We start from the raw sequence: 23,294 nt of genomic DNA, 5'->3' as shown, positions 1-23,294 counted from the left end.
AAGGTGATTCTTACCTTCCAAACGGCTGCGAACGCGCGGGCTTTCGACAAGGGCGTCAGGACTGCTATTGAGGAGCTGCTAGACGGTAAGGCTAAGGAAATAGAGTCTATTATTGAACGGAGAGCTTACCCATCTCCACTTGAACTTCTTGTGACTTACCTATTGCTTGAAGATATCCTATAGCCTTCGACAAGGGCGTTAGGACTACTATTGAGGAGCTGCTAGACGGTAAGGCTTAGGGAATAGAATCTATCATTGAACAGCTGGTCTGCAACTTCTCATAACTTAGCTGCTACAGTCGAAATGCTAGATGGGACTTCTTATATTCTAAATATAGAGTCCTTTATTTAATAGCTTTCCTGCAACGTGTTCTGATAGCTACTACAGGCAAAAGGCTGAACGGTAAGCCTTTAGTCCTGGAGATAGAGCCCATTATGGAAATAACTAGGTGATGCTGGTCAAGTGGTAGATCCTGTCCCTCACTGTACCTACAGGAGTTGCAGTGGTGAGAAAGAGAAGTGAGAAGTGGCTCGTTGAGAGATTATACTGAATTTAGGACGCCTAACCAACTCACTTAGAAACTAAACAATATAAACTATTTTCTAGATATTATTGCTCAGAGTACCTACAACCCGTTAGAGTTAACTGCGTACCTGGCAGCCGTGACGTCACATCGACGCATCAGTGCGCAGTTAGCTCGGATCGGGCTGTAGTCATTAAAATAATAATAAATGCTTGATTATTATAATAAGTAGATAAATGTATTTACCGCTAACTGTGAACTAATTTATCTAATGTGCTTTCTTTTTGCCTCCCCTACCGTATACTGGATTCCTTCACGGTGAGTACAACACTGCAAAAAGATTGTAGTATATTTTTTTAATTTAATTTGACTTTTTATTTTCATGCATAGTTTTACTATAATTTTTCTTTGATTATTTGGTACGAAATAAAGATTTTTCTTATTATTTTTTTCTGATTCTTAAACTATCTTTAGTTTCACATTTATAGAAATCGCGTTACCCAATACCAATGTTCTTTTCTTTTCTTGAATCTACATTCCTTTAGAATTTTAACATAACACTCTTAAGTTTCGCAAGATTTGAAAATTTTAACTTTTTATCGATTTCAACATTATCTATCACAATTTAAATTATGACTCTAATGAATCAAGTTATATCTATCTATACAAGCAGTATTAACATTCATACAATTATAATGTTTTTACATACTGTATCTAATACTATTAAATAACCCACTACCACTACTTTTAAATGTAAGGTTAAAAATAATTTAGTTCTGTGAAAAAGGTATTCTGTAACAGTTTGGCACACCGTCACCATACCTTGTCCATTCTTCTTCTTCTTTTTTGATGATGTTGGCAATACACGTCGAGGTCGACTTGATTTGTGCCATTTTCAAGTATTTATGTGATACGAGTTACAAAATGAGATCAAGTAATGATATAATGAAGGATGATAGATGATACCCCTTCCCACCCCTTGAGTCTCAGTAAAGTTGTCTTGCTTTACTGAGACCTCCTATGGACAACTTGAGAGAACCCGAAGAATCACGATGCACTGTTTTGCTTCACTTGCCCACACTCATGCACGTTCACGAACACTCAATGGTTAATAATCCACCATTATTACACATTAATAGTCGCCTAAACACGAATTTGAGGAAATAAAACAAAACCGCTAACATGACGCTTCAGATTCCCGCCAAGAAGTCCACCCTGTCCATTTATAAAAAACCACAGCACTAAATTAGCAAGTTCCTCAACAATGTTGTGCAACATTTTGTTCCAGGTCTGGGTGGCGCGTGGCCGTCACTTCACGCGTACAAAAAACTCAACCCAGCCCCCAAAGAGGATGACGAGGAGCAGAACATATTTGAGGTGAGCTACCAGAAAATAGGTCTTTCTTTCGCACTCGTGGAGTGGACCATTGAGTGCGGTTTTGACCTGGTCAGTCCAGCGCATGGGCGACCTGCCGCGCGCTCTTGTGCCCTAAAACTCATTTATTTTTGCAAATAGGCTTTTAAAAAGCACTTTTACACGTCCCAATATTAACCCTACCGAAGCAGTGGCTTCGGGACAATAAATGGGCCAGTGCTGAGAAGAAGCAGCGCAAGAAACTCAGTCACTATTGCCCGCAACTCACGAGTGCACAAGACAGGCTGTTCCACAGTATTTTTTTTCTATGTATGTTTACCGATTTCCCTGTCACTTGTGAACCAGTTGTCAATTTCTTTTTGGTAATAACAATACAGAGTGATCCATTAGTGAGTTATCAATCAAAAAGGAATTAATTAATTCCTTTCATTACTTGAATTAGATAATTATCTAATTCAACAATTTTCTCTAAGAGAAGGAAGTTCAAATGTAAAAAAATATATTTTTCATACAAATTGTCATCAGTAATCAAATCGGCCAATTCTAATGGGCGAACATCAAAATTTTACCAGTTTTACAAACGAAAAAGAAAGACAAAAATTGGTGTGAATATCCATATTCTGCCTACAAAAGATTATTATTTTCGAATTCAATATTTCAAAGAAACGAAATAATTTCTCCCACCTCCAATGAACTTTTGAAAATTAAATTGCCAATTAATCAACCCGTTCTTATTATCTAATAGTTCTATTCCTTAAATTCATTCATTATGACCCATTAATGTATATTAATATGGGTAATATTTACATAGTTAATGCGATAATACGTAGGTAATGCACGTAACGCGATAGTTCCGGTTCATAATAATATTTCAATGGATTGCTAAAAATTGGGCAATAATCTTATTATGTTAAGGTCGAGTAAGCAAGGCTTCATCAGTTAGTTGCGAATAAGTCACTGGTGTAGTAACAGTTTTGGACTGAAGAAGTCGTTGTAAAAAGTGTTTGGTGATAGGTTTTAAGAATTAGTTGATATTATGGAGACAGAAATGCAGGCAAGTGAAACTCTAGTGATGTCAAGTAATTTTTAAACTGGGAAAAAAACTAAATATAACGTGTATATTTAGATATTTATTCCCTGCTAAAATATACAAATTGCTAAGTGGAAAACTGGAAAAAAACATGGAATTAAGTATTCAGTTATTTTTTCGAATATAATAATAAGTTCTTAGGAAGATAATATTTTTAAGGAAAACTTGGTATGCCGATAAACCTGAACGTCTTTTTTATTTCTACAGTGAGCAAAAAGCTCAAAAAGTGAGATTCTAGTACATAAAAAACAAGAATGGCTCTGACAGAATCGGACTTTTCCGTGGATGTCGTAAGAGGCGATCAAGGTACAAATTCAGGCCTCCCCAACCCGTCTGGCCAGCGTGGGGAGTGTAGGCCAAATCCTCCATTTGCCTTTGGTAAACTAATGCCCGTTTTCACCATCAATCCCTAATTTTTAAGTGACCCCTATGAAAACATAATTCCTGTTATGTCATATCATAGGAATCACTTAAAAATTAGGGGTTGATGGTGAAAACGGGCATAACAGTTGTGCTCTTGTGGGACTAAAGACCTGATGACGATAATGAAGGGGAGTCTAAAGCCCGGTCCGTGAGCACGTAGAATTTTGTCCAATGACCCCAAGCTACCCATCCTTATCGCTCGCGCGTAATTATATTGCTGTGGCGACTGTGCGACTGGCACCCGCAGTGAGTGTGCGAGCGCGATAGCAACATAATTACGCGCGAGCGATAAGGATGGGTAGCTTGGGGTCATTGGACAAAATTCTACGTGCTCACGGACCAGACTATAGGTCAATCCTTAAGTCATTTAAAGAGGGGAGACTCCTGCAGTTGACAAACCACGGGACTATTCCCACCTCTCGTTCCCACCGCTGCAACTCCTGTGTAGCCAGGATCTACAGCTTGACCGCCAATAACCCAACCAGGGAAGGTCAAGTTTGTCCCGGGGGAAAGTTAAACTGTCATTGGACCCGCAACGAAATTAATCAGAAGAACAGGCGCTCTGATGATGATGATGATGATGACAATCTATCTTATTCTTTTCCAGTGTCTGAACCTCCCTTCAGACTCTCGCTCCAGCTCCGAAAATTCCACCGCCAGCCGCCGCCGGCCGGACCAGCTCACCCAGACGCCGATACTGTCCGCCATTACGCTGCCCACGCACCCGCGCCCAGGTGAGTCCCACGCCCACTGCTGGGCATAGATCTCCAAAAGGAGTGGCTTATATAAACTTTCCCAGATCCAAAAGTCGCTAGTACCAGCTCACCCAGACGCCGATATCGCGCCCAGGTGAGTCCCACGCCCACTGCTGGGCTTACATCTCCAGCAGTCGCTAGTACCAGCTCACCCAGACGCCGATACTGTCCGCCATTACGCTGCCCACGCACCCGCGCCCAGGTGAGTCCCACGCCCACTGCTGGGCTTACATCTCCAGCAGTCGCTAGTACCAGCTCACCCAGACGCCGATACTGTCCGCCATTACGCTGCCCACGCACCCACGCCCAGGTGAGTCCCACGCCCACTGCTGGGCTTAGATTATATACCGCCACTGCAGCTATCGCCCACACTCTGGTTTTTTGTCCACACACTCGAGCCCAGGTGAGTCCCACGCTCACTGCTGGGCATAGATCTCCAGCAGTCGTTTGTACCAGCTCACCCAGACGCCGATACTGTCCGCCATTACGTTGCCCACGCACCCGCGCCCAGGTGAGTCCCACGCCCACTGCTGGGCTTAGATCTTTGACCGCCACAGGTATAACAAACAGGAATTTGTCTCCTGTCCACCATCGCGCTGCTCACTCACCCGCGCCTAGATGAGTCCCACGCCCACTGCTGGGCTTAGGCTAATACCAGCTCACCCAGATTCCTATCATCTTTGCTATTACGGTGCCCACGCACCCGCGCCCAGGTGAGTCCCACGCCCACTGCTGGGCATAGATGTACAGTCACCACAACTATACTGAACTCGAAATAGCCAGATGCCTATACCATCACTACCACACAGCCATGCCCAGGTGTGTCCCACGCCCACTGTATACCTTTTTTTATTTATTTTTGTATATACAGGGTGTTAGGTAAATGGGTATATGAGCCGACACTAGCCCATGTTAACATGGTCATTTAAATGGTATGGTGAAGTCAGAAAATTAATATCTTCATTTTAATTATTTTATTTTTCATACAAATCGGTTTTTATAAAATTTATTTTGTATGTAAATAAAAAAAATTAAAATGATGATATCAAATTTCTGACTTCACCATACCATTTATATGCCCATGTTAACATAGGCTAGTGTCGGCTCATATACCCATTTACCTAACACCCTGTATATGCATTACAAGGCAGGTATTTGACCACAATCGCACCTGGGTCTGATGATAAGTGGGATGCAGTCTAAGATTAGTATACTCGTAGTACCTTATAAATTAGTTAGATCTTCAGCCAGAATCAACTCATCCAGTATGAAAATAAAAAAAACACATTAGGACTGAAAATCTAAAATAAGATTTTAAACTTTCGCATACCATTTCAACTAATATAGAGAAACAGCAGCATAGCAGCCGAAATGTCGAGTAGCCGTGAGTACATTATGTAACTCATTAAAAAATATGTCGCGTTGAGACCCGTGTTTCCCTATTTTAGTTAAAAATCTAAAATAATAATGACTTTGACTTTGACTTTGATGCAGCGCAAAAAAGTCAGTCACTATCAGCCTCTTGTTTTTAAAATTCACACTCCTATGCATTTTTTCCTTTCCTATCCGTCCCATACCTAGTATTTATCTATCTAACTAAATCAATCTTGTTGCAGACTCTTTGAAGCAGTACGAAGTGCAATTCGACGACAAAGTGGGCGACGACTCCGATCCTGATCGCTGCCCCTACGTGCATCTTTCGGCGGTAAGTACCATCATCATCATCATTTCAGCCTGGGGTTGCCATTCAGGGATGTTATGGATATCCGTAACCGTAACCGAAACTTTCGGATATCCGAAATAAAAAAAATATCCGAAACAGTAACCGTAACCGATTCAAAAGTTTCGGATAGTTTCGGATGTAGGCAGTTTAAATTGTGTTTTGTATAGCATTATATGTAAAGGCATAACAGCCTGATTTACCTTAATAATGCCATCTAGTATCAATTTTTATTTTTTTATTACTTTTTATTCGATGTAAAGTGTGCGGCATGAATGAACCGTGTTGGACAACTATTGCAAATTGCATTCTAAAGCACAGATATCCGTAACCGTAACCGAAACCGGTATAATATTATTCCTACATCCATAACCGTATCCATAACCGAAACTACATATCCATAACCTCCCTACCAAATGGTCGAGATTTGGCGAAATTCTGCCGATTTTTCGTATGTCCTCTTCACTAAGCCTACGCCTAGGCGCCGACTTTTAGTCGGCCGATAGTTAGGCCCGATTTTAATTAGTATGAAAATCAAATCGGTGTAATGTGCGCACTTCCATACATCATCATCATTTCAGCCACAGGACGTCCACTGCTGAACATAGGCCTCCCCCAATGCTTTCCACGTTGATCGATTGGTAGCGGCCTGCGTCCAGCGCTTCCCTGCTACCTTTACGATGTCGTCAGTCCACCTTGTAGGTGGACGTCGCACGCTGCGTATTCCGATACGCGTAGTACGTTCTCCACTCCAGAACCTTGCTGTCCCATCGGCCGTCAGTTCTGCGTACTATGTGCCCTGCCCATTGATTGCCACCACACTCATCGCCCATGACACTTCCATACATGCCCATACTGATTAACTGCCCGACTAAACTATCGGCCGAAAAAAAGTTGGTGGCCTGGGTTAAGTACAAAATCTCCCGAAAAACAACTTCATTTTGATAGTAAATGACAAAATCCTGAAAATGTTTGATCCCGATGCTATACTGTCCGCCATTACGCTGTCCACGCATCCATGCCCAGATGAGTCCCACTGCTGGGCTTAGAACTTTATCTCTATTTCTGCCACAGGACGTCCACTGCTGAACATAGGCCTCCCCCAATGCACCTTTTCCTCTATATTTCATTAATTAGCTAAGTTTTCTTTATCGAAATCTACACAGATCTACTAAACGGGATCCTGCAAAAAACGGGATGTTTTCGTCGGAAAGAGCCCTAACATGAAAACACTCAGTAAGGCAATGCCTAGAAAACCCCTTAACATTGCGGAAGAGAAGTTAATAAATAATAATAATAATAAATAAATAATATATCAATATAAGATGCCGAAAGATATCACTTCTGTCAATTTTCGATACCTATTAATAAACGCACAAGCAAGCCGCTAAAGACAATATCTAATCACAACATTTCTTTAATAAAAATATATAAACAAATGCTTTGTTTTATTATTTTGTGCGTATTTTCTCTTACAACACACACTTATACACATACACACACCACACACACCTACGTTAATTACTACCCACCTATATTAACCCCACACCTACACACACCACACACCACACACATACACACACCACACACAACACACATTTACACACACCATACACATACATACAGCGCGCCTAAAGTAGTATGTTTATGGAATATTTCTACGGAAGTGGGCGTTAGTAGTCGCACCACAGTTCTCTGAAACTATTGCGGCTATTCGTACACGCTTTTTCACGTACACATTTTCTTGTTTCCAATAAATAAATTTTGAATTTGAATTTTTACGATTTTCTAAAACGATAAACTTACATTTATATCTATTTATTTATTTATTCTTTAATGCCATAAATAGTTGCACATAATGCCTTTGGTTATTTTCAAAACAGCAAAATTATAATAACCAAAATTTTCCTACCGTCTCGGCGCCATACTTGGCGTGAAAAACACCTTTTGATATGTGTTAGCGCCTAAATAATAACGGGGGTGTCAGATGAAGGTGAAGGTTGTCTCCTAAGACAAAAACCAGTCACCCTAAACTAATCAAGGTCGGGAACGTTCTAGATGGCATCCATGGCAGGTAAAATCAATGCATCCACCCACTAATCTATTGATTAAGTTCTAAATAAGTGGGCGATATTGTTGACACCCTTTTAGCTATGCGAAATAATGAACCATTCGTTTTGAAAATTGGGGATGAACTTTTTTATACGCAATATCTCCGCCGATTATAAATCAATTTGAACGATTATTTTTTTGTTGAATAGGTAATAACAAAAGGGTGGTTTCATGCGAATTTGAAGAAAATATTTCACCCCCAAGGGTGGAAAATTGGGGATGATTTTTTAATTTTTAGTTTTTTTTTGTGTTCACGCATTTGAAGTCGGTTTTATTTTTTTAGTTGACCGACAGGTAGGGCTGTTAATCGGTATGGAGAAGTAAAGTTCGCACATTACACCGATTTGCTATCGGCCGATTCTTCATACAAATTAAAATCGGACCCGACTATCGGCCAACTAAAAGTTGGTGGTCTGCGCCTATTATAGGCTTGGATTTAGCTTATTTTGTTGCTCGCAAAAGAAATGACGATGTACCGGTAATAGAAAATCGATACGGTTTTACTGAATTTAATAATAACTAGAGATGTATGGCTGGATATCATTATAATTTACTCCAGATCTATATTATTATGATAGGTACTTAATGCGCTATCATATGAGTTTCTTGCGCTGCTTCTTCTCAGCACTGGCCCATTTATTGTCCCGAAGAAGTGGTATGGTTAATACTGGGACATGTAAAAGTGCTTTTTAAAAGCCTATTTGCAAAAAAATTAATGAGTTTTATAAGTTTTTAATGAATAGAATTCTATTAACTACATTTTGAACACCATTGGCTATTTTGCTGAAAAAAGTAGTATGATTAGAAGTACAAGATCAATATTCAATTAAAGTTGTTGCAATTCACGAAGGATAGTGAGCTTTACATGTGTGGTGGCTCGCTACTGTTCGTTTTTCGAAAGTTTTGACAGACATTACACTATCGTTATGTGCATGTACACGTACACACACAAGTAAAGCTCACTCGCCTTCGTGAGTTGCAAAAACTATACGATTTGTAATCCTAATTTATGTTTATCCAAAATTGTGCAAATATATTTAAATAATCTGTATAAATTGTATTAAAAGATTCTTTATGCGACTTAAAATGAGAATTATTCAAAATTTTCCGTCAATTCTATCCAGATTCTTTCTTTGTCATTAGTTTCTATTTATTAAAGTGAAAAGTATAATAGTGTGCTTTGAAAAGAAATATTTTTCCTAATGACGTATCAAATATCTAGGTTCTCCAATTTCAATGGCATTGATGCAAAATTCGATAATTAGCTACGAAATTTAGTACGTTCTATTTGAGCTATAGGTCTAATGGAGCTACCCAGGCTTCATTCATCATCATCGTCATCAGGCCTCTTAGTCTCCACTAGAAAGACGACCCTGTCTAATTGACCGGAGGCAAATTAAGGGTTTGCCTCCCGCGACCTTAACCAGATCGTCGGTCCACCTAGTAGGAGGCCTGCCCACACTACGTCTTCCGGCTCGTGGTCGTCACTCGAGAACTTTTCTGCCCCAGCGGCCATCAGCTCTGCGAGCTATGTGCCCCGCCCACTGCCACTTGATTTTAGCGATTCTGCGGGCTATGTTAGTCACTTTGGATCTTATCAATGTTTTTTATAAAAAACATCCTTGGAAATTGGAAATTTAACAAAGCTTGTACGGATCACAAATATAATATGGAAGTGTACAGCGCAGGTCCAATCGTTGTAGATATCATTGGGGGAGACCTACTTTCAGCAGTGGACGTCTTTTATTTCACAAGCAAACTGACGAACTAATAACCTTTAACCCGTAAGGCAGTAGGAATATGTTCCCCCATATTTTAACATTATTATCATGTGGTAATATAATTCCCACCATATTCTTAACCTTATTCTCATGTGGGAATATAGTTCCCACCACATTCTTAACCTTATTCTCATGTGGGAATATAGTTCCCACCACATTATAAAACCTATTCTCATGTTTTAAGCTCCAAAAAAATTGATTTTACATAAATGCCCCGGATTAAAAAATCGTGTCCTTTGGCCACAGATCCACGACTACACATACCCAGCCGTGAGCGCCGCGGGCGTGATCAGCTCGGAGAAGTCTTCGCCCAACACCAAGCCGCCTCTGCTCAAGCGAGACTCTGGTAAGTCAGCGAAATTCATTGGTTATAGATTGTTTTAGAAGCGCGGGGTGCGGGGAGTTTGATCCGAGCGTCATTATTGTAATGTGCCTCATTGATATTTAGCGTGTACCGATAACACTCAAACGTTAGCGGAAGAATGGTGGGGCGCGTCTTCGTGGATGAAACGATCTATATTTTGCAACAAAATTGTGTACATTGTCTACTGCAGTGTTTTTCAAGGGGTCGCGAAGCCTCTATAGGGGGGTCACGAGAGGTCGTAAAAACTACCTCAGAAAAAAAAACAGTGAGTTTTAAAGATAGATTTATCAGAAATCTAATTATTATGAAAATGCGTAAATGTTGTATGGATGGCAGTATTTGGTCCCTACAACATCTTTGTAACATTATAAAATGCATGAACAAATGCGAGCGGTCGGGGGGTCGCGAAATATTTTTTCATGCTAGGGGGGTCGTGTCCCGAAAAAGATTGAAAAAACACTGGTCTACTGGATATCGGTTCTATACAGCGGTAGCATATCAGACTATTGTTGTTGAAAAAACAATCATTACATCTACATAAGAAGACACAGTGACTAGATGTGCTGTTTGTATTTTTTAGAGTTTTATTGTAATGCGTTTGACTGCGAATCAACTCAACTAATTGCTTGAAGCGAGAAACAACATATTCCTGCGCCATTTTGTGTAAATTAGCTTACATTTATTATCATCATCATTATAGTTTCATTTGGTGGAATCGAATTAAATGTAAATTCATTGCTTAAAAAGCCCAACATTTGCTCATCATACTTGAGGTTTAGGTACTTAGCTCTTTTGAGGTTTGGTTTTTATAATAACAGTGAAATATCTAACCTAATACTCAATATTCAATCGTTTATTGCATTGCACATTCACATTAGGTCTTACAATTTAAGCAGTTATACAATGTGGACCCAGTTATATCATAGCAACTTTAGAAAGGAAGTAGAACGACAATCTTAATAGGACTGATGACGATAATGATGATGATTATTTTGTATCTCCAGGGTCAATAAAGAAGATGCGTGGGTACACCGGACCGCCGCCGCTGCCCGGCAAGAAGCCGCCGGATACCACCTTCCAAGCCAGGATCAAGTGCAGGTGAGATATAATAGGCTTGATGGACTGACGACCTTAAGATAATAGCAGCGGCTGGTTGGGGAGAAGATTGTGCTCTTGTGGCAGCTACTTGACATTGGTTACAAAACCTTCCAGGACAGAATCAAGTGCAGGTGAGATATAATAGGCTTGATGGACCGACGACCTTAAGATAATAGCGGCTGGTTGGGAAGAAGATTGTGCTCTTGTGGCAGCTACTTGACATTGGTTACAAAACCTTCCAGGACAGAATCAAGTGCAGGTGAGATATAATAGGCTTGATGGACCGACGACCTTAAGATAATAGCGGCTGGTTGGGAAGAAGATTGTGCTCTTGTGGCAGCTACTTGACATTGGTTACAAAACCTTCCAGGACAGAATCAAGTGCAGGTAAGATATAATAGGCTTGATGGACTGATGACCTTAAGATAATAGCAGCGGCTGGTTGGGAAGAAGATTGTGATCTTGTGGCAGCTACTTGACATTGGTTACAAAACCTTCCAGGACAGAATCAAGTGCAGGTGAGATATAATAGGCTTGATGGACCGACGACCTTAAGATAATAGCGACTGGTTGGGAAGAAGATTGTGCTCTTGTGGCAGCTACTTGACATTGGTTACAAAACCTTCCAGGACAGAATCAAGTGCAGGTAAGATATAATAGGCTTGATGGACCGACGACCTTAAGATAATAGCAGCTGGTTGGGAAGAAGATTGTGCTCTTGTGGCAGCTACTTGACTTTGGTTACAAATCGGCTTGAAATACACTAAAAATCAGCGTCGTGGCTTTCCTCACCGGGGCCACGGCATAAAATATGCTGAGTGGGGTCCCATTGCGATGGGCATCGCTGTGCGACAGGGTGGCACTGCTCACTTTACTTTCTCTATGTTTTATGTGTTACCTCTGACTTGCTTTCTTTTTTTTACCTCTTTTGTCTTTTGTGATGTCGGATTTTAAACTTTCGCGTGCCATTTCAACTAAAATAGTAAGACACAGGTCTTAACGCGACGTTTTTTAATGAGTTACCTACATAATGTAAGACCCGTGTCTTACTATTTTGTGATGTCCATGGCAATAAATATTTCTTTCTTTCTTTCAAATGTATACAAACTTTATAATTAAGCTTCAATAGACTAGAAGGCCCGGCTACCTCAAGAAGATAGCAATGGCTGGATGAAAAAAATCAAATTCGAATCATTTACATATAAAGCGGAAGATAAACGGATATTACTAACATAGGTTGAAATTGTGAATCATCCAGACTACAAGTATATTCGAAATCACTCAAAGAATTAGAATTTACCATTTTTTTGCCATCAACGACACCGGCCATCACCTTCACACAGTAAATATCTTCTTTTTACCCACAACGGAGAAGCTCTTGACTTGATAAGTAAATAATAATCGTTTATTTCTTAAATAATTTGAGTATTTAGGGCCTACCTAGTAAGTATATTGTTTTACCTATATCAGAAGGTCGAATTTCTGAGGTGATAATCAGACTGAAATTTGCACCGAGCTTAACCCGGTATTCTCATCCGTTTTCATTCTTACGATTTACATGTTCTTCGTAACTAGTGCTAATTACAACGATATCATCCAGCTATACGCGTTGTTCCAGGCATTGCCACGAGTGGTACTTGGAGAGCGCAAACCGCGCCGGTGCATGCGAGTACGCGCCGGACTGCTGTAAGTCTTGCGTGGAGTGCGTCAGCTGCATCAAGTGCGCTCAGGTAATATGATACAGGTGGTGTGGGTATCTGGTGATAATCTGTGATGTATTCTAATAAATTAGCCGCCTTTGTCTGCCTTTAGCAGAGCTTTGCAGGATGGTGACCAGACGACTAAACATAAGTAGGTACTTAAAAAGACACAACCCCCTTATTAATAAAAAGTTACATCTAGGATGAACTCTGGATTAAGTCCGCTCAAATAAAATTATGCAAGTTTCAAAACAAATGCTGTATAATTGACGCCCAATTATCTATGTTCTTATTCGCACCCCAATAATCCATGTCTTCGAGAATCCTCGTGTTAATCCCACCATTAAAATGCCTCCAGTGGGACTCAAACTCTACAACGAATAATTAGAAGCGAGCCCATATTGTTAAATTACTAAAATCAATCCCTAAGGGGATGCATTATGGTATTGATAAGATCACAAGTCATCAAAAAACTAAGTCTGGACAAAATGAGTGGCATTGCCACGTGAATACAACTGTACTGTAATTTCACTTTCTTTAAATGGTCATAATATCCCCATCTATAACGTTTTGAACCTTTTTAGTAAACCAATCAACATAGCGGTTGGGCTTATTCCACTATTCCCTGTTGACAATCCCCGTCAACGGGGATAAGTGAACTTTTTGTTCACTATTCCCCGTTAACGTTAAATTGGAACTTATAATGGGGAATAATGAACTAAAAAGTTCATTAATCCCCATTACGTTCAAAATAAAATCCTAATATAACGGGGATTAATGAACTTTTTAGTTCATTATTCCCCATTATAAGCTCCAATTGGCGTTGACGGGGATTAGTGAACAAAAAGTTCACCATTCCCCTATTCACGGGGAATAGTGGAATAAGCCACCTGGTTGCTACTCAATACTAATAATAAACCTGCCTTTTTGTCTTCAGTGCATGCTATACCACTGCATGTCTGACGGCGAGGGCGATTTCATGCATCCCTGCGCCTGCGGCCCTCCGGACGACGCCTGCACTAAACGGTCAGTACCAAAACTATATACAGGTCTACAATGAAATGGAGTGGTGTGTTAAGAAATTTCGCTGTTTTTGTTTCTCCTTCTCCTTTTAAGCAACTGTCTCCACCCTATGTTGTCTGGAAGTGTTCGCTGCGAATTTTGCGATTATTTCTTTCTTTTATTTGTTTGTTTTATGTGGTGTATTTATGTACTTAATTTTCAGTTTGGATAATCTTTAGCTTAAATGGACAGCCCGCCCTTTAGTCTATGAATAATGTGGTGATCTGTCACATGAGAAAAATGTGAACTATTGCGTACCTGTTGTAATTTTGCTTGATGTGTAAATGAGAAATAAAGTCATAAAGTCGTCGTGTATTATTAAAAAAGTTTTACTTAAAATTTGAATTTTTAGGCATTTTGCATTAAACCAGTCGATTTCTTAAAAAAAAGAAGTATTATCACTTCAACGACGATATGGCATTAAGTTCGCCTTTTGTACTCCGATATTGTGTGCAATAAAGTTTAAAAAAAAGTGTCTATCCATCTATCTTTCCTATCAAAACGATTCCTTTTCTTTACGATAAAGCCTAGACTGTAAACTGTTTGTATACCTATTACAAATAAATACGGTACCGTATATTTTTCTAAAAAAACACTAAAACATTTCCAGCTGGATCGGCATCACCCTCCTAAGCCTGGTAGTGCCGTGCCTGTGGTGCTACTTGCCTCTCCGCTGCGTGCACCGCACGGCGCGCTCCGCTTCGCTCGCCGGCGGGCTCCACGCGCCCATTAACTAGCGGAGAGCCGGCCCGCTCACTCGGGCTCCCGGCAGAGACAATGACAATGACAAACGTGACAGTGACGAGTGCGCGAACTTCGGCCAAAAGTCCGTATACAAGCTCCCTCACGGAGAAGTGTTAATCCGCAGCGATTCCGCGGACTCCAGCAGTCAATTTAACGTAGATACCATTATACACCCCGTTCGAGGTGAGTATAGCACTCCGATTGTTCGTACCGGTCAAAACGCTACGGGCGATGTTAGTGCTAGGAAAACGGGCGACGAAGATGAGGCCGACCAATATTGTAGCACGAATTATGAGCAACCTTCGTGTTCTACAAGCAATAAGGATGGTACCAACAAGCATGCGAAAGTTAAAGTTCGACTTGAGACACCGGTCGATTCTGATTCAGACGATGAGCTTGAAAATGAAATCCCACCGTTACACCAATATTTAGGTGCCAATAACATGATCGAAATTGATTGGCTGCGGGCTCATAAACCTGCCCTAGAAAGCAACTTCGAAAGCTGGGAAAGTGGAAACCGCACGCCGCCTGAGTATGAGCGTGTTCCTGCTTTACCCGCTAAAGGCCAAACCTCCCATGAATTTGAACCCGCTCTTACAAAGCAAGATCAGACTGGAAAAGATCGAAAAGTAGAACCGGAACTTGGTGGTGTAGGAAAGGTAAGTGATGGAGGTGAAGAAAGTGACAATCTTGAGGGTCGTTTTACTAATGTATCTAAGAAGCATGATAGTCGAAGGTTAAAAAATAGTACAGTCAAGTCGCTCGAACAGAGAGAAAGTGAAATAGTTAAACGCCTATGCGAATTTGATTTTCTTTCAGAAACAAGCGATACTGCAGAAGGGGACAATAGTATAGCTCGCAGACGTAAACACGAAACAATAGGCGCTAAAGTCGTTAATGCATGTGATGGTCCGTTTTCAGATTCATCTACTGATATTCCGTCATCGGTATTAACTAGTGTGCTTGTAGCAGCAACTGAGGAGATCGAACTTTCAGATGATAATGAAAAATCGGACAAAAGTTCTTTCTCTGAAATGCTTGATACTGCGCGCAAAATGTCATCAAGCTATATCACGTTGGTAGAAGACGACGATGATGTAGAATACATTGATGCTGAAGAAATAGGTGAAATCGTAGTCCCAGATGCTGGTAGTCGTGACGAACATCTTGAAAATATATTTTTTTTATTCTTAGATAGGCCTCAAACTATTGCAACTTCTGAATCGCAACCGGATCCACAAACATCTGATAATGTCAATGATGACAAACCGCTTTCAGAAGAAGTTAACAAAGAGATCCAAACACCAGCAAAAAACCTATCAATAGTAGTAGATGATAGTGTCGACTTGATAGTGCCTGAACCTGTCAAGTCTTTAGATGATGAAAAAAGTGGTCAAGGCAGTATTAGTACTACACCTACTGCCAAAGCTTTATCGCCTTTAGAAAAACATTTGCTTTCGCCTAAAAGTGAAACATCTATCCAAAAAACTGTAGAGAAACAAACTAAATCTGATGATAGCCGCAAACATGGACCTATGTCTCCTAAAAAAAGCATTGCACCATCTAATGTAGCCAAGACTAAGCCTGAAATCGAAACAGACAGCAAAAAGAAACAAAGAAGCAAATCCGAGAGTTCTGCTAGCAAAAAGGGGTCGACTTCATCAGATAAATTTCCATCAGCAAAACGAGATGTTTCAAAAAATAGAGATCACCGACGAAGATCTTCGTCCACCGGAGAAAAACGCCCCAAACCAAGAAAACTAACCGTTTCGACCGAAATATCAAGTAGGGACAGAATACAAAACATAATTTCAGACAAAAAATCAATGAAGCCTGGTCAACCCAGTCCATGTAAATCTAATTCAAAATGTTGTGTCATTGCAAAACTACATGCGTTATTTTGTGAAAAACATAAAAATCTTCGGATGCCAGTCGACGAAAGCGAATCGGATAAAAGTTGTCGTTCTGGTAACACCGATAGTACTACCTTACCAGAATTAGATAGAATCTCTGAAAGACTTCTTCCAATTAGAGGGACTTTAACACTCATTAAAGGAAAAGCTGATAGAAGTCCTACGTCAAGTTGGGGCAGTGTCAGTTCGCTTTTAGAAGATCTAACCTGGAAAAAACGCGACGAAAACGATCAAAGTAACAGTTTGATGTCGTCTTTTTCTACTCTATTTATTCAAACACAGATTCAAGTCGATGTACATAGAGAAATGTCATCAAAGTCCACAATTTATGATGAGACAAAGCCTCCTAAAGGTATATATTCAGAATCTGATACGTCGTCGGAATACAGTCAGTGTAAAGATATGAGAATCACTTGCGAAAAGGTCATCAAAGGAACACTTTCAAATAACACAGATATTTATACGAAATCACAATATTGTATAAATAGCATAACATTCGGCTTACGTCGGTCTCTATCAGACGAGACTTTGTGTCCGATCGAAGTATATACTCCCGAAGAACCTAAAGTGAGATCACCGCCAGGCAACTTATTTAATCCTAATAACTGCGACGCTTGCATATTTTTGTTGCTGATAGAAACGCTAATAGTCCGCGAAAAGAATATCCATCTATCAAACCGCAAAACAGATGCGTGTCTAGTTCACAATGTTTACTTAGATTACGAAAATTCTCACATACACCATCACTTACTGAAGAAAATGCCGTTATGCGACCATTGCAACTTTCCATCTGTTGAAAAAACAATATTGCAATTAGTGAGATACAGACATGGAGTACTCATACACAAAGATGATGGTTTAGCACCAATCTATGCAATGATACCGTCATATTCTGACGAAAATGAAACTATAGGAAGAATTGTCCATTTAACCAAAAAAAATGTTATGGACTTCGGTCACAAATCCGCAGACTTCTGCCCAATTAGTGTCAAAATTGCAGACAGATACATCCTTTTCCCAAAGCTTATTGACACTTCTGTGTGGGCTAGATTCAGATTGAAGCGCCGTGATACTCCTTATAAGAAACCTATGTCAAAAATTAAGTGCAAAAACGTGGAGCCAATGGAAGACATACCTGAGCTAAACGAGAATGTCAACGAGGATTCTAGGGTTAAAGTAAAGCCAGAACGTCAAACGATAAAAGTTACACCAAAGAAAAAGAGACCATCCAAACGAAAAGCTAAAAAGTGCGTAGCAAAGAAACGGTCCGTTCAAACGACAAGTGCTGCTCATCCAAGTCGCAAAAATGGATCAAGCTCTGACACCTCAGGAACTTCCAAAAATACCGTTATGTCACCACCCGCTTCCATTTCAACAGCTGACAGTGATACAACTTCTACGAATGGTAAACGTAAAAGATGTGTACTGAAAAAATGGCCTGTAAAATTGTCTCCAAAGTCACAAAAGAAAATTGTAAACAAAAATGAAAAGCAAGCAACTAAAGATTCTTCAAAACTTTCCCAATCTACGGGAGCTGTTAAACTACCCAAACCCAAACCTAAAAGAAAAACAACTCATAAATCAAGGGCTAAGAAAAAAGGTGATAAACCTATCGAACAAATTGATGGTATTGTGTTGGTTCGAAAGAGGCGCCCGTGGTGGAAATGCCCCAAAAAAGAGGACGAAGAAGCTAAGAAAAAGAGCATTGAAGCTGCCCGTAAAAAGAATCTTGAATATTACAAGAAATTCATACATCCGACGTATCAACAGCCATTTTACAGTTACATCTTTAAATCTCCGAAAGGTAGATATTGGGAAACTAATGTGGTGACCAGACAAGACGTTCTGGCACAAAGGCTTGCCTATCATTATCTTCGACGACTTACATTACATCGTTCAAGTCAAAAAAAGGATTTGGAAAAAATCAAGTCATCTTTAACCGATTTTCAATCATTCAAGTACGAGGAACGACGCGCGGCTCTACGAAATTTAATACATTCAGAATCTATAACCAGCGATGAGCTAGATCTGAACGAATCTCAAGAAAAAGAACATGACGTTGAAGATTATTCTGTCGAGGAAATCACCACGAGTGAGCAAGAACCAGAAAGTTCTCTTAACCTCGCTGAATATGATCTGAGCAAGATTGAATACCATTTTGAAGACTGCCCTATCATCCAAGCAGGAGCTACACCATATAAACATTTCTTGAAACTATTAGAGGTGCACAAAACTAGCTCTGAAGAATCATGGATAGAATATCACGTAGAAGACTGCTCGTACTATCTGATTGATGGGAATATTGTGGACGATTTCAAAGTCGTGGACCTAGTTTTAGTAGAAAAGAAAAATGATACCATCTGTGACTGTGCGGAAAAATTAATTAAAGGCGCCAATACTTATCAACAGGACAGTTCTTCTCAGATGTTCCACCACGACCTGTGTCTCTTGTTTCCGCATCAAATGGCAATTGGGAATATTGATCTACAAAGCTTATTCCATCCAAATATACCATCTAGACAATTTCACAAAAGAGATTTTCTACGCTTCTATTTCATTTCCAAGAGTCCCGAAAATACGGAAGAGACACCAGTCATCAATTATCGTGATGTTCCTATTAGCAAATTTGAACAAGTCCAGAAAAACATAAAAATCACTCTTAGTCAACTTGACCAGGGGCAAGCGGGCACAAGCGCTGATTCTCTTCCTTGCACTAGCCCAGTAGCTTCCACTTCGACTCAGACTACGTTCAAAACATATCAGCTAGGAGATGGTGATGACATAGAAAGTATACTACATCATCACGATGAAGAGCTAAGTGAAGATCAGTTCATTTTATCACCTCCTCGAGCAGATAGCGAAAGCGAGGATAGCGATACAGTATACAGTCTCGAAGAATGTTTGTTATTCGCGAACGAACATTTGACAGATGATAGCATGTCAACATCTACACCAGACCTCACAGAAGGGATTGAATACCAGAATCTAAGTAAGCATTCCGAGGAATGTTCACCAAGCGGAAGTGCATACAGTATCAGTCAGTTTGCGATTTCACCTAGAGCGTCTATTCTGCCCCAAGATTTTAAATCCATTCACTCTGGGAAAACTATCACATTGCCGTATAGTCAAATCATGTCGCCTCCCCTAAAACCACAAGAAGGGGAGGCAGCTGGAAAACACATTAAGACCGTTGAACCTCAGCCATCTACCAGCAAAGATTGTAACACATCTATGGAGCCGATTCAGCATATTCCTGTACCAGAGGTGTATATGTCTATTCTGAAACGGCGTTTCAAGTCCCACGAAGATTTATCAACTTTTGACGACCTAATTGAAGATGACACGCGTGCCCTGAGCGCTCTGCCACCAATATTAATGGACTCTCCTAGACAAGATGATCAGGGAAGGTCCCAAGAGGAACAAGAATGTCTGGATTGCGAATGGGAGAAGTTCAGGAAACTACGCGAGCAGTTCGGAGCTAGTGAGGCCTCGTACAAAAGATGTGGAGTTCTAGGACATTCTTTCTGCTATGAGTATCCTTTAGCAGAAGAACTTTTACCAAGGGAAAGCTTATCTGCACCGTGTCCGGGCACTTACCATGAGGTCGCAAGCCAAGCAGAGGGTTATCGTAGGCAAAGCTCGCTTACTGAACGCATAGCACAAACTAGCCAAAGTGATCCATCTCATAGCGATATGCAGTCACAAGATGCGTCCGATGACGATCATATGGATTCCCTACCGTGGCATCCTACTAATGGATAGATAGATATTATATTCGGATTATTTAACCCAAGTTGAAGACACTGATCAAAGTGATGTGTCTTTTATAGGAAAGGGAATTAGGAGCAAAGTCCTTTGTAGCTATTTTAGTTCGAAGGACCAGCTCATTTTTGAAGAGAAAACTTCTACAAATCGTAAGGCAAAAATATGTTTGCCTGAGTAGTTATGTCAAAATGCTTTACATACGTAAAAGTACCTAAATCGTTTTGACATACCTACTTATTTAACTTTGAATATTTTAAAGTGATCAGTGAATTTATGACTGCATTTGTGCAATATAAATTCACTGCACACAAAGACTCAATTCGTAATTGAGTCTTGCCAAATGAGTTAATGTGTATGTTTATAAACGATTAATCTTAATTAATAAATGGTTTATGATTGTGTGAATGATGAAGCATTCCAGAATAGTAAAACTACCCTCGTAATAGATAACTGTACCTCCATCGGTCTTAGAAGATTTAAGTGTAGAAGAAATACAGAAATACCACCAGAATAATGTGCGTGAGTGTCGTGGATTCTTTAAGGCATTCGCCTGAGTATTTAGTCGCATTTCGCGATCTTTAGGGCTCAGGCCCACCGTCTAGGGACGGTTTATGTGTTTGTGAACTGTAAGCAACGGCAAAGCTGTACTTTTGGAGTGGATTCCCAAAGAAATATGGGAATCGAGCATCAATATGTTGATTTGTTGACGCGAAGCGCAACGTGCAAAAAGCTCCAGTACTAAAATAGAATAAAGTTTAATTTCAACCACCAGAAGTGTGGACTACATATAATTGTCTACGTGTTAAGTGGTAGGCCTCGGGCCGTTACAGTGCGTACGAAGCTTGTGTTGGACATATTTGTGCGGGCAACACTTAGTGACGATTCGAAGAAGGAACGCTGTGTGTTACGTGTTTAAAAATTACGAAACCTTGTATTTAAAAGTGGCAACACAACAACCAAGGCCATTTTCTTTTTAAATTCACTCGGATCTGTTTTACAAGTGACGCCAGTATTATGATTTTTAAATCGATGTAATTTTAAAGCCATTGTTGCCATAATGTTGCCACTTGATAAGGACTATTTTAAATATTCAGTGTTTTAGCGAATATATTCGCTTTGTCGATTCGCCATGGTTCTAGACTTCTTTGTATACAAACTTGAAACTATGTATTGTGCCATAAGTAATACGTAACTACGATGTTTGAAATAGCTTATAATTTAAAATCAAGTCTTTCTTACTTTCCGCGAGTGTTTTGTGAGTCTTCCATGACATTTGATGTTTAAATTTTTCCTCGTTTACGCATTGTATTTGTATAATTAGATCTGTTTTGTAAATCTCGAAAGTTAAACTTTTGCAAATTTTATTGATTATTGATTGATTGATGTAGACTCAACAAATAATATTTATGATATACAAAGGTTAACATATCTCATGTTTGTTATTGTACTATAAAAGCTTCTGTCATTTTTTAAACTTTATGTAAAACTGAGACAGCTCAGTGTCCCTTTTGATTACTTTAACATCAACAATTATTTATAACGTAATAATTTATTGTGTAGTGTACGCATTTTTTAGAATTATTCTGTAATACGGGTAGTACATATTGTTACCTAGGAAGGCATTTTTGTTAGTTAATTTGACTTTTTTTTTATTTTCACGATGTCGATTGAATGTTTTTTTGCAAATTTTGTCTAATAATAAAATTTAATATAACTATGTGTAAACTTGCTATTTGTAATGTCACTTTAAGCAAGAAATCATATTTATTATTAGTGTTAAAATATAGTTGAACTTAATATGTTAAAAGTTTAAAACATTATATGAATGTTCATGTGAAAAAAAATACATTAAAATTGTGAATAGGATAAGTGTATTGAAGTAATTATAAATTCACACATTTGTCACCTTTACTTTGTGAATCTAAATTTTTTCTAGTCTTTTTGAAAAAAAATCAATATTTTTTACATTCGATCACATTTTTTTACTCATTCAGTTTAATAAAAAAAAATGACCAAATGTTTTTGTATATTTATAAATAAGAAATTGGTATCTTCACGCAAATGGCTATGGTTTCATGGACCTTCGAGGATGTAGACTCGTGTTCAGACCATATACAAAAACAGTAGTTGAATAAGTTTTTTTCCGGGAAAAAAATACAAAATCGTCCTGATTTTCGTGAGACAGGGCTCACTTGCGGATTTTTCGACGATTTTTTATTTTAACTTGTTTCGGCGATCTTAGAATTGCCGAAGCAACTTTTGACAGGATCTAAGACGTCATATTAATTAAATATTTTACAGATTTGGCATTAAATCTAATTAAAAACCAGTCTGCAGCCTCCAACCGTCCAGACGCCTAATCATTTGTGAGTAATTGTTACTCTGCGACGATATTTTCTATTAATACCGTATCAATAAGTAAATGTATTAAATGTTTAATTATATATTTAAGAACTATTTTAACTGTTTTTTAAATATTAACATCTTTGGTATGAAATTGGTTGATAAAAATATCCAAATTTATATTTCCCGAACTAGGAATATAAAGGGACTTTTTTTTAAATTACTTTAAAGGATAAATTCTATTAAGGATAAAATAAAAGTATCAATGTTTAGTGTCTCGAATATATTAAGCATAAATGAATAAAACCACAAATACCAAAGTTTACTGTAACAAATCTGTGTAATAGGTCGACTGCAGTATTATGTACTGCACGATTCAGAAATGGTTGTTTAAATGAATAAATGTATTGACATATGAAATAAATACCTAATCGTAAATAAAACGACTTATTTATTTATTAACCACTCACATATCCACTTTAAATATCAAGTTTTTTAATTAAAACTTAGTGTACAATAAAACAACA

General features: G+C 39.1%; 1 protein-coding gene across 1 annotated transcript in view; it reads left to right on the top strand.

The window, feature by feature from the left end:
- The window catches only part of LOC135084376 (sprouty-related, EVH1 domain-containing protein 2), a 28,414-nt gene extending 13,661 nt beyond the window's left edge, over positions 1-14,753 (top strand). Inside the window, exons 8-17 of the mRNA XM_063979151.1 lie at positions 1,812-1,900; positions 4,018-4,144; positions 4,210-4,367; positions 4,622-4,676; positions 5,782-5,870; positions 10,025-10,124; positions 11,147-11,240; positions 12,859-12,970; positions 13,878-13,966; positions 14,613-14,753. Of these exons, the coding sequence (XP_063835221.1) occupies positions 1,812-1,900; positions 4,018-4,144; positions 4,210-4,367; positions 4,622-4,676; positions 5,782-5,870; positions 10,025-10,124; positions 11,147-11,240; positions 12,859-12,970; positions 13,878-13,966; positions 14,613-14,739 (1,040 nt within the window). The 3' untranslated portion in view covers positions 14,740-14,753. The remainder of the gene's footprint in view (positions 1-1,811; positions 1,901-4,017; positions 4,145-4,209; positions 4,368-4,621; positions 4,677-5,781; positions 5,871-10,024; positions 10,125-11,146; positions 11,241-12,858; positions 12,971-13,877; positions 13,967-14,612) is intronic.
- Positions 14,754-23,294: the final 8,541 nt, after the last annotated feature.

Source organism: Ostrinia nubilalis, chromosome 26 (genome assembly GCF_963855985.1).
Source record: "Ostrinia nubilalis chromosome 26, ilOstNubi1.1, whole genome shotgun sequence".
In the NCBI taxonomy this organism is placed as follows: domain Eukaryota; kingdom Metazoa; phylum Arthropoda; class Insecta; order Lepidoptera; family Crambidae; genus Ostrinia; species Ostrinia nubilalis.
The sequence above is the reverse complement of the archived record's forward strand: the minus strand, read 5'-3'. Positions and strand labels throughout refer to the sequence as shown.